The 12,876-nt window shown below is 39.3% G+C and overlaps 1 protein-coding gene across 1 annotated transcript; it reads right to left on the bottom strand.

The window, feature by feature from the left end:
- Positions 1–2,338: 2,338 nt before the first annotated feature.
- On the bottom strand, positions 2,339–11,767 carry LOC136677598 (doublesex- and mab-3-related transcription factor 3a-like). Its single transcript, XM_066655160.1, has 2 exons — positions 11,307–11,767; positions 2,339–4,576 (listed from the first exon to the last, which is right to left on the bottom strand). Exons 1-2 carry the CDS (start codon positions 11,626–11,628, stop codon positions 3,585–3,587), a joined length of 1,314 nt encoding a protein of 437 aa, XP_066511257.1. The 5' UTR covers positions 11,629–11,767; the 3' UTR covers positions 2,339–3,584.
- Positions 11,768–12,876: the final 1,109 nt, after the last annotated feature.

Genomic DNA, 12,876 nt, shown 5'->3' with positions numbered 1-12,876 from the left:
AGTCGGAGTAAATTCCAATAGCATGCCCTTATTTCACTTTGTTACAAAAGTTCTGTACAGTTTCATATGTCCACACAGAACGTATGCCTCATTAAACAGTCCACTCTTTACACTGATGGAAAATGTAACATGAGAGGTGAGAAAGGTGAGCTGCGTTGAGTTCAACGAGCGCTAGATGGCGCAGTTTAGTCGTTAAACAAACGTTTGTATATTCCTTACAAATGCTGAATTTAGCCTCTTTATGGTGCGCCTGTGCACTGCTCTGGCGTTCATTTAGTTACACACACTGTATTAATACAGATTGTATCTGAATGTAGAGGCACTATGAAGAGCATCAGCGTCTCTATGGAGCTTCAGCCCCTCAGCCTCAGACCACCCAGAGCTGAGCCAAGCACTGGAAAGATGATAATGTTTGAAATTACTGGGCCTGAAGCAGTGGATCCAGACTGTAGTGAACACCACATCTTTCTGTACACATTAATAAAAATTTAACTTCGTGCAATTAATGCGTAGCAATGTGTAGTTGCCACTGACAGTGTTTTTAAATTGGGAAAAGTGTGGATATATTTGTTTTGTAAGCTATAAATTAATTTTTCTACCTCTCGCTTTACACATTTCATTTATATTTGTTCTTTTGTGTTAATCAGCTAAACCAAACAGCTAACACCTGTGACCACTTAAACTTAATTTAATGATTTCTGAGTCACTTCCAAGACAAAGTGCATAAGTAGTATTTCAAATACAGGTGTGTCTTTTCCTATCACTCAGTAAATATTGCCTTTGTGTATTTCTTGGTTATTCCAAGCATAGCCAAGAAATACCCCAAGAATCAATAACAACACTTTGGGCAACGAGCTGTAAATTTGTAGCCAAAAACATTTTTTTCGTACACGGATATATTCCTGCAGATATACCACAGCCATTTTAGGATTTTAAAAAGGAAATTTGCTTACGACGCGCCTCTAGGTGGCGCTATTCGCTCAGATTTAGCTGTGAGAACTTGTTCTCAGTTTTTCGCGGAGTGAGCTTTTTTTCACCACAATTAGCAAAGAAACGGGGGGGGGGGGGGGGGGGGGGGCAAAAACGGACTCCGTTTACATATCAGTGTTTTCTTAACAGTTTCGTTTGTTTCAGCTTTAAACAGCTCAAATAATGATTTACCTTTAATTTACCGTTGGAGCTTCGACTATTTCTAAATGCTAAATCTCTCAGTATTCGTTCTTTCATTCGAGTCTCTTTCTTACTGTGAACGTAGCTCCGGTAAAAAAAAAAGGCAAAAATCTTCACAGTTCACCCGTGTGTGCCCTTTTAGCTTAGCATAATTGTTCAGCAAAAGAAAATGACCCAGATCGTGGTCTCCTTTATGTAAAGCGATAACAGTATGCTGAGTTACACACAGTAAATTCACCAGTATTAAATCAACATTATTAGTGTTAAAATAACAATAGTGTTGATTTAACACTGGTGAATTTACTGTGTACTTTGTATGAACATCTAGCAATGCGCATTTGCACTTTAATACTTTTAAGTTGTCTTTCTACGTCGTCCATATTTGTTTTATTTATATAACAACTTTCCTAACGGTTTTCTGTAAATGACCCAAAATGGACGTTGTAGCGTGACACGTTTTAAGTGTTTATTTTTAAACACTTAGTTATAATGTCTATATTAATAATGAACTGTTATATCATATGTTAGTAACAAATTTGTACGATAAGTTAAAACTCTTGAAACACATTAACATTAAATGAATAACTGTAATAAGCATTACCTTATGTAATGTATGACACTGTATTACAATAGTGAACGATTTATAACATTGTAACATGTTATTACTTATTTTAAGATAACTGCAAAATATAATTTCACATTATCAGGCATGATCACATTATTAGGATAATATTACACCGCTGCTTTCTACAACAAACTGCATCCAAAGAATATTACTTGCAAGGACTTACCTGTCGGATATGTGGTAAATACATAAAAACAGAGGTCCGTTTCTTCCACAACAGCCCCATTTGTAGCTCAAATATGTCCCTGTTTGGGATCCTTGGCTGTTGTCTAATTAAAAGCTGGAATGTAACATCTTATATAAGGGGTGTATTATGTCACAAATGAAAGAGTTAAGAACACTTGCTGACAGAAGCATAAGCATCAGATTTCTTCTGTAAACTACAGTAAAATCATGATTTGAACACTTCCAGGTAACTGTCATGACACTGAAATGTTTGCCCTCCAGGGATACAGTGAAGAAACAAGTTTGTCAAACAAGTTTATACTAAAATGATGCCGCTTCCAAAATAAGGTCACACACTGAAAACATTTATATCTTCGTTTTATTATTTGGGGATTATAATTATATACAGTCCAGTGTTTATCTCATGGTCATTTAAAGCTGTGTCATAATCTAGTTCATCGCAGTCAGTTCAGCAGATGACTGTGATAATGTATTTCAGAGCTGATAATATTCTGATTTTGAAATTCTGCATATTCAGGTGTGAATAAGTAGAGCTTAAGAAATGTATATTGGGAATGATAATCATACATCAGTGTTTTAGACTTGTTTCTTTTATCATTTGACAGATTGGATTTAGCAGCTATTCCCAGAATTACAGTCATCTGTTGAAATGATGAACCTACATTTGGTTATTTGTAATTACAATATTAATAAGATCCATTTTCTTTAAACATTCACATCTTGTTGATATTATTTTCATTTAAATAAATGACAATGACAATTCCAGTTGGGACTATTTGGTATACACATTTCCATGCTTTATTGTTTGGTTATCTCTACATTTCATTGCTATTTACAGGACATTTCATGCAAGGTGGAATTAGTGGATATTGTTGGCCAACTAAAGATCAGTCTTTCATATTTATCTCTTGTTTTTTTTTTTGGTCAGTTCATACTGGTGGTGGTTTTAAGAGTAGATGGAGCAGGGAATGGTAGTATTACATCCACAAACACCATAGTTCAGAGGGCAACACAATACCTTAATGTACAGTGTATTTCTCATAAAGCTCCTACAAGGTCGCGATCTGCCGTATGTCTTGTTGTCAGTTCAGTTTCATTCACAGGACTGGGTTTTAGTTTGTGTGTTTTGGGGCTGAACGATTAGGGGAAAATATCCATAAAATGTTTCTGACATTTCATAGTGTGCAAATGCATTTAAATGTTATCTCTATAAATTAAGCTCCAGGTTTCTTCTATTTTTTCTTTCTTTTTTATTTGACCCTCAATGCTGAAAGCCCCTGGTCAAATTACACATTGTGTTCAATGTCACAGTGAAAACAAATCCAGATCCCCTCCACACTTCTGCACATTTTATATTAAACTATGTGTGTTTTTATTTTGCATGTACTTGAAAAGCACTATATAGATCCAATGTATTATTATTATTATTAAATAGTATTGTGCAGCTGGATGTGCAGAACATCAGATCTGTAAAACAAAACATATCATTTGACCAGGACTGTTCTAATCTCACACTGCACCCTTTTTACATTATGATTTTTATATAAAACCATTCATTGTTCAGCCCTCAGTTTGTTGGCCTCCCCACGAAGTACACCAGAGGTTAGGAAGATGAGTTGAGGATCCTGGAGTCAGAGGAGTCAGACCTCTCATCATAATCCTCCTCAGCGTATATTGTCTGTTTGGTGGTGGAGGGACAGCCGTCCTCCTGGACACTGATTCTCTGCTCCTCTGGAGGGGCTCTGGCAGTCAGCAAGGGCGAGCTGCGGAAAGGTCCGGGTGAAGGTCCGGAGAAGGGTGATACGTATTGGGAGCGGAGCTGGTACTGCTGCTGCAGGGTCATGGTGTTCCACAGAGTCACATCGCTGTGCACAAAGGGCCCTCCAGCCTGGCTCCGGCTCAGAGAGTTACGCAGCATCAGCGGGTACCGAGGCGGTTGGTTGAAGCCGTGCTGCAACGGGACGCCCAGAGGACTGGGCACCATCCCCCCGGCGGCAGGCGACTCTGGAGTAAAGCGCAGGGAATCAGGGACACGGAAAGCCGAGCCCACTGACCACTTGGTGGAAGACATTGGGTATGAACCCAAAGGATGCTCAAAAAGATGCCCATTGGAGGGCAGCACTAGACCCTCTGAACCATCAGGAGAGGGCTTGTCCACTTTCGCTGAGGATCGGCTGGACAGCAGGACCTCGATTGCCCCAACCAGGTCGCCCCCACATCCCCTCAAGATCAGTTCAAGCACGGCAGGCTTGTGTCCAGGGAAGATCTTTTTCAGCACCTCTAGAGGGGGACGGTTGGCTCTCAGGTTGAACGGGAGAGAGACAGAACCTGAAAGACCCTCGATTAAGAGGTTGGGCTCACTGGGGTACTTTGGGCTCTCGGGTTTGGGCTCTGGATCAGTGCAGGATTTAGGGGCACCGTAGCGGGGCTCTTCAGAATGAGGAGGAGGAGGAGGAGGGGGCTCTGGTGTGGTGGGAGTGTAGCAGGAGTTTGTTTTGGGCTCCTCTGGGGAACTGGCTGGTTCTTGCTCTCTGTCACTGGTGCTGCCGCTGTTCTCTCCTCCAGACTGTTCACCAGACAGATCATCATTCAGCTCTGGAAACAAACACATAAAAACAAATAATACATCACCTATGGTGCTCTTGTTCAGTTTTATGAGTGCCCAGTGAATAACCTTAGATGTTAGGTGTAGCCAGTTGCTGATTGGATCATAAATGACCACAGTAACTTATTCATAGGACACCTTAGGTGTAGGATCTTATTTCAACGTTCAGTGATAGATGAATGATAGATGACGGCAGAAATGTTGTGGGTTCCTGGCAGGAAGACAGTGAACTGTTCCTATCTCAAACTCTAATAGACTGGCTTAGGATATTTGACATCTTATCCTGTGTATGATTACAATCTGAAGACTTCTTAATCTTTAATGATTTGTTAAGATTCATTCATTACCTGTAACCCTTATCCAGGTCGCGGTGGGTCCGGAGCCTACCTGGAATCATTGGGCGCAAGGTGAGAACACACCCTGGAGGGGGTGCCAGTCCTTCACAGGGCAACACACACACATTCACTCACACACTCACGGACACTTTTGAGTCGCCAATCCACCTACTAACGTGTGTTTTTGGACTGTGGGAGGAAACCGAAGCACCTGGAGGAAACCAAAGCAGACACAGAGAGAACACACAACACTCCTCACAGACAGTCCCCTGGAGGAAACCCACGCAGACACAGAGAGAACACACCACACTCCTCACAGACAGTCACCCGGAGGAAACCCACACAGACACAGGGAGAACACACCAACTCCTCACAGACAGTCACCCGGAGCGGGAATCGAACCCACAACCTCCAGGTCCCTGGAGCTGTGTGACTGTGACACTAACCTGCTGCGCCACCGTGCCGCCCCACAAATCTTAATATAATAATAATAATAATAATAGTAGTAGTAGTAGTAACAATGACATTTAATGTTATTGTAAAAGAAAACTACTGAAGCAAAGAACAATGCTTGAAAATTTTGTTTGTGACAAAAGTTTGTTGGTGATTGTGAAGAACCTTTAAAGGAACACTAGGTAAAAATGTCTCCTACCCTCCACCAAAGTTTACATAGTGCAGTTTCTGCAGTGTTGAGCCCAGAGTAGCAACAACAGAAGCTCTGTTCTCCCTATTACAGCTCAGTGAACCATCACAATCATTTTGAAGCTGTAATGTTAAGGGAAAAATATTACAAAGTGTTCCTACAAAGGCTTGAATCCCTTCCTGTTTCTACAGTTTATTTATGAAGAAGTTCTTCCAACTTTAAAAAGGATCTTCTTGTATTCTGTATTTACTCAAAAGCGTCCATAGGTGTGAGCATGTGAGTGAATGTGTGTGTGTATGTGTGTGTGTCGCCTTGTGAAGGACCCCTCCAGAGTATATTCCTGCCTTGCGACCAGTGATTCCAGGTAGGCTCCGGACCCACCACGACCCTGAACTGGATAAGCCGTAACAGACAATGAATGAATGAACGAATGAATGCATATTATCCACAAAAGTGTCTCTCTGTAGAGAGATCCAGTGACATGTTGTTCTTCTGTGGCATCACATAGAGAAATGTACACAGGACCTTTATTTTGAAAAGAATGAAAATAAAGCAAAAATGAGGATCATAATATCCCACAGGACTTTATAGATGGTAAAGTTAAAGGCAACTTCGATGATTGTTGGTAACTGCTGCTCCCTCTGGATTGTTTACATTCAGAAGCTCAGCGTCTTTTAAGGTGTAACGGTCTGTTTGAGAGGTAAAAAACTGATGTTTGTAAGTTTAACTTGTCTATTAGATTTTATCCACTGTTTGAATTACCACAGTTGTGTAGTTATGTAAGACTTTAAGGTTTACTTCCAACTAGAGTAATCTGCAACAATTCCTCCCTATGGAACAGGAATAAAGCAACATCCTCATCTCTTTTATCATGATTTTTAACCCATTTAGTGACACTAGGGCTTTGTAACCACATCAGACTTGTTTGCAGAGCATAAACAGACTGGAGAGCTAGCAAATGGGGAAGAAACATCCTCTGAATTTTATAAAAAGGTGCTTTTTGATTAAAAGCCTGAATGTCACCTTTAAATCCTTCTGTTATATTAGAATAGCTATGTAATGACTTTGTCAGCGGGTCACTGGGCTAAGACTCCCTCTATCACACAAAGCTTTCAGGCTGTGAGGATGAATGCTAGCGCGCCTCATTTTTCGTGTGATCATTGGACAGCTCAACACACTTGGAGGAGAAGACTAATTCAGTTATATCAGCTAACAGACACCTGCATTGGTTGGTATCTTGTCCATTCAGAGAGAGGGAATACACTCCTCAGTGATAGTTGACACTGAAATCATACAGGCTTTAAAAGCTCAGGATCTAGTCATTGTATGTTTAACAACAATAAGAAGTGATTCTACCAAACCATCAGCAAAATGTGGCCAGCTTTATCTCTGACAGGTGTGAAAGCTGAGGGGCAGGACTTGAGTGAAAGGCTGAGCTGGGATTTGTAGTCCTCTGCCTTTTTCTGCTCTGCTGGATGCCTGGGTTTTTTTTCTCTGCAGCCAGTTCACAGCTACATTATCTGTAATTTAACTGAGCTGCCAGCGCAACTGATTTATTCTGCTTCACTTTCCTCTGAGAACAGCTCTGAGCTCAAAGTGCTGAGTGGAGTCTCTTCTCCACATACTGAAAACGGATGGCTGTTATTCGGTAACATTTCACCTGAGTTTGGAGCCCTGCTGAACTGATGGATATTGCCTTCGACTGCCGCTGTCCACTTCTGATTACTGTAATCTCTGGAGTGAAAAAGAGCTGATGGAAAGTCAATGTCAATTTGGTCTCAGTCTCTACTCTCCCTGTAATGTCCTGTCCCATAGTGTACAGTTCTCTATTGTACTGTAGTGTAGTGTCCAGTACTGTACTGTCCATTTCTGCAACGAAGCCGCAGCCATAGATTCACTCAGAGACACATCACCGTCACTTATCTACAGTATTAGGTACAATCGAATGGGAAACAGGAATATAGTGGGAAACACAATAATAACATGCCAGAAGGGGTTAAAACAGAGCTGAATGGAACAGTAATAACCACATTCTAAGTCTAATGATTGTGTATTATAACAAGTTGCAACATACGATTATAATAATTCAAATGCATATTTTATTGAATACAACTGTGAATGATGTTTGTGTGCTGTTCAGATCCTTTGTATATATTTTAAATAAAGTACAGCCTAATGGTGCTTTAACATTTTGCATATAAATATAATGAAAATATATAATATATCCTTTTTAGATTTGAGGAGGTAGTATTATAATCAATATTGTCCAAATAAAACACATATCCCTTGTGCTTTTAGAGCCCACTCCCAACAATACGTATGAAAATAAGTGTCCTGTGTATAATTTCTGCTAATTGTGTGCCACGTATATCCTGCATCATGTTATTTATTTATTTTTTACCAGCACTGTATTTAAAGAATATACTGATCCTGTCTAATATGCTGTTTTGATTTGGGCCTGATATTGTTATATGATATATAAGTTGATGCTGTTTTCATGTTACATGTTATTTATGTTTGTAGTCATAATATACAAGTTATATTTACAAGATAAATTGAGTATTGGCAATAAAAATAATGTGACTTTATTCTCTTCCTCTTTTTCTTCTTATTATAATTATTCTTTTAAAATATTTATGCTATAGTTATGTTATGTATACAGCAAACTTATAGTTAATTAAAGTTAATTTAATTATACAGTAAATTTATATAACAATTATTATTGTTTAATATTGTGGAATTAAATTTAAAATATATTATTATATTATTATAATTGCTATAGATGTAAACGATTCGCTCTTATTTAAATAGTACATCTAAAGCAAGGAACTTATTTAAATACTTTACGTGAATTTATTTTAATTATTATATTTCAATACATTTTTCTTGAAGTGTACGTTATATGTACAGTGTATAGTAAGGTATGACAATAATATCATTAATATAATTATTACAATAATGGCATATTACACGTAGTTTGTGTTTAAATACGATATAAACACACTTTTTTTAACGGATTTTTCTGGGTTTTCCCGCTTTTTCCTTCCGTTCCGCTGTTAACGCAGTTTATCGCGTTAATTTAAAAACCGTGACAGTGACGTCTTCAGCGGCTGGAACGTTAAAGGGATATTGTTATGATTATCCGTCTTCCTGTTATGACACGGTGTTTGGGGTCATATAAAATCCGTATCTTTTGCTGCAACGAATAAATAAATGCATTTTCTCACACAGTCTGTTTTCCAGAGTAAGTAAAGAGTAAACAGCCTGCATATAGTTCGGGATAATTTCACCGCAGTCTAAACACAGCGAGGTGTAAATATCTCAGTGAACCCAGGAGCTGATGATGACAGGATTCAAATCAGGATTTAACATCAAATTTACATTAACACAAACAAAAGACCTCATAATCTAATTTTAATACCAAGCGTTTCCTTCCAACCCGCATTAAAACCGCTGTCAAAAATAGTTTAATAATATCAATAGCAATACAAATTAAACCGCTTTTTAAAGAGAAATATAAACGCGTGTTCTGTTATTCTGCTGTTTATTCTCTTCAGAAAAGCGCTGTACTCATCCCGAGCGTCTGGAAAAAAAGCGTCTTCATATTTTATAAAATATTTCTCACATGTTAGAGCCTTGTCAGATATTCGCAAATAATAATAATAATAATAATAATAACTTCCTGCACTTTTAATGCAACACCGTTTATCTACTGAATTCACTTTTGCTCCAAACTTTAAACTCATTGGGCACTAACACCTACTCAATGTGAAATAACTCCATCTGATTCAGGCCTAGACTAACGGGGGCGTCTAAACATTTTCCAGTCCACTGTAAAATATTCTGTATCTGTTTTCGAGGACTTTAAACTGCTGCTGTACAATGGAAAGCACTGGTTATTTTTCTTAAAGAGTTTTTTCTTTTATTAGTTATTCCTTGTGAAGTGTAAATCCCACTTCTAATGATGTCAGGAAAAACAGGAACATTTCATCACTCTCCAGTTAAAACGTGTATCTCCATTTCATTTATTTATTTATTTATTTTAGATTACTACATCATTTGAACACCATCACCTTGTGATAAAACTTCATGATGAATGAACGAATAGAAATGCTCCAAAATGAGTTCAAATAAAATCTTATTGCATTGATTTCCATTGAAAGTCAAGGAGGGTTTTCTCTTCTCCTGTAAAACTGCTATTTTGGGAGATACATTGGACAGCGATGAACAGTGGGTTTTGTTCCACTAAAGTGTGAAATGCATAAATACGGCTAGATACAACCCTAAAAGTCTAAACCCTAACCCTAGACCTAAGCCTTACCTCAAATCTACTAACACTGTCCTTAAACCAACCCCTAAACTTAACACTAGGCATCTCTCTTAACGCTTAACTGTACCTTACCATCACTCTCACACTAATCCTAAATCATCCCATGCTTTAGTGGCACAGTATCCTGACACTGACGTCCAAACTGGCAAATGTGTTTATTACAAGCTTCCGCCTGGGACCAGATTCAAAGGTCAGGTTTACAAAATTGTTTGAATGGGAACTGCAGGAAGACACTGGACTCTATTCCGAATCATCTGCAGTCCAGGATTAGGCCTATTCCGTGTTCAGTAAAACAGCTGTTACATTTCTGTAACTTCCTCACAAACAAACAGGGCAGAGTTTCCCCAAAAAGCTTGTGGGTATAAAGATAACACCAGAACTATCCCCCTCTCAGTTCTGTCTCCAGAGAATCAAATCAGCTCCGATCAAACCAAATCTGATCACGTTCTGAGCTCTTATAGCTGCAGTGAACTGTGATCTCTCAGAACTTGTATCGGTCTCTCACTCGGTCAACTCTCACCTTAGAGCTTTACCCCAACACACTTTAAAAACATGGTCCTTTAATGGATCCTGAGGCAGCGCTTAAATAAAACAGCAAGATGGTTCTGTTGTTACATGCTTGACATCAGACGTAACAGCAGAACACGCCTGGCTTCTACACAGAACCAGCACATCTGAAAAACCACTCTACCATCAATAGAACAATTTATTATGTAAATGGTTGAATATAGAAACCATGGGTCTGTGCAGAACCATTGTATTTACTAAAGACCCCTCGAAGAACCCTGTTGTTTGAAGTGTGAACGTTTAAAGTTAGGGTTAGTTTCACAGACTTCAATAAAAATGGCTCTGTATTTTTTTTAACAATGTAGTATTGTCTGGCTCTAATTTATTTAACAATCAGTTTTATTAACATATTGTTGTTGTTGTTTTTTTTAATAAATACACATGGTCAAATATGTGTCTTGTTTTGGTTTTGATTTTGATTTTCTAACATTTCTTCTGTAATCAAGGAAATGAATTAGGAGTTGATTTGTTTTCTGTTGACAGCCTCCTCTCCAGAACCTTTTTAGATGAGATGTTGGAACATTCCTTTGAAGATCTGATGGTATTAAACTAACTTAATAACTAATTAAGTAAATAATTAACTAACTAAATAAATAACTAACTATATAAGTAATTGAATAATTAATTAAATATCTAACTAAATAGAAGGTGGGTCAGGTGCTGATGGTGTGAGGTTAGTTCAGGGTCAAAAGTCAGTACATTTACGCTATGTTCATTAATTCTTCTTGTTCAGGGTCGCGGTGGGTTCGGAGCCCACCAGGAGTCACTGGGATCAAGGCGGAATAGACTAGCTATTACTAACCTTTCTGTCGCTACGTGTGTGTGTGTGGAGTACGGTATGTTACCTGACGCCGTGTGCGCGCTCCAGCGCTGCTGCGCCCCAGGGGTTGCGAGGGTCTCGGGGATCAAGCTGAGACTCTGCAGGCTCTCGCTCGCCTGCTGCCGTCGGAGCGCGACCTGCGCCGCCATCACGCGCTGACGCTCCACGATCAGGATACACTTCTCGCACGCGCAGTCTTTGAAGCGGCAGTAGCGCTTGTGGCCCTTGAGCCACGATAGCACGCCGTGGTTGCGGCAGCGCGCGCATTTGGGCGTCCTCTGGAGCGGCGCGCGAGCCTGCGCCACCGGACCCCCGACGTACACGAACGGAGAGCCGAAACCGTTCATGCTCGCGTGTGTCACGGGCTCAGGAGACGGGAGAGAGGGTGCGAGAGATCAGCACGCGCCACGCAGCTGCGTAAGAAGAGGGCGAAGATGAAGAAGAGCCCAAAAAAGTCCGCGCGCATTGCACGAGGAAAGCGAGCACCTTCAGTGTAACCGCCCACTAAAACCTCACACCGCCGGGGTTTCTCCTCATCGCCAGTGGCGCCCCCCCCCCCCCCCCTGCTCGAGAATAATGACCGAAGACGTCAAACAGCCTCTTTTTTTTTTTTTTTTTCCTCGCGCACCTCCCCAAAAACACACACACACAGGCAACACTGCCTCATAGTAACACCTATTTTCCAGCACGCACACACGCACAAGAATAAAACAACAACAAAAAAATCGACACCCTCTTCACGAGAAAAAAAAAGCACTTTACAAACGACTTTACATTTAACTCTGAGGCAGCAGTATTCTGTAAAACCGCTAATACAATCTTTATAATATTTTATATTACTGTTATTATACAGTTTATATAGTTTTATTATATTGTATATTAATTATTGTACACAAGGCATAATATTACAAAAATAAACTCTATTGAATGTTTCGCATTATACGGTATAAAACATTAATACACGTTTTACTAGGGTTCACTAATGATTTTAGTCCCTAGCAGAGTCTCCGCGGACTGTTTCTTTTATTTGTTTGTTTCTTTTGTTTGTTTTTTTATTATTTAAAATGCACAAGGGACAAAGGTGAAGAAGAGTGCGGGAGTGTTCCTAAATTACAAAACAACTTTTCTTGCAACAACTGAAATACATTCCATGACCAACATGACACTTAGTGTAATAACACACAACACACCACTGGAGCCGAGTGTGTACACATTCCTCGAGGTGTAATCACATATGAACAAAATCTGTCAAAAACCTGTCAGTGGGGCACCCTCCAGAGCTCATACTCAGTCCCTTCAGTTAGGGAACATGCCTTATTCTGTTATAATTGTAGATTTTAAAATTGTGTTAATTTCATACGCCCTGTTTCATCTCCAGGACTTGTTTCTGGAGAAGAGTATGTTCCTGGGCGTAATGATATATATGACACATTTAATAATACTTGAACTTGTTTATATTTATTTTAAATAAACGCTAATGTTTGTTAAAGGATCTAAGAACTTGATAAAATCGTTAAATTTACAGTAGGCTCTTTACGAACACTCAAATAGTAACAAACTGAAAGTGCTTCAATGAAGATTACAGCCATTAGCTG

Source organism: Hoplias malabaricus, chromosome Y (genome assembly GCF_029633855.1).
Source record: "Hoplias malabaricus isolate fHopMal1 chromosome Y, fHopMal1.hap1, whole genome shotgun sequence".
Classification (NCBI taxonomy): domain Eukaryota; kingdom Metazoa; phylum Chordata; class Actinopteri; order Characiformes; family Erythrinidae; genus Hoplias; species Hoplias malabaricus.
Note: the sequence above shows the minus strand (reverse complement) of the source record. Positions and strands in the feature narration are given on the sequence as shown.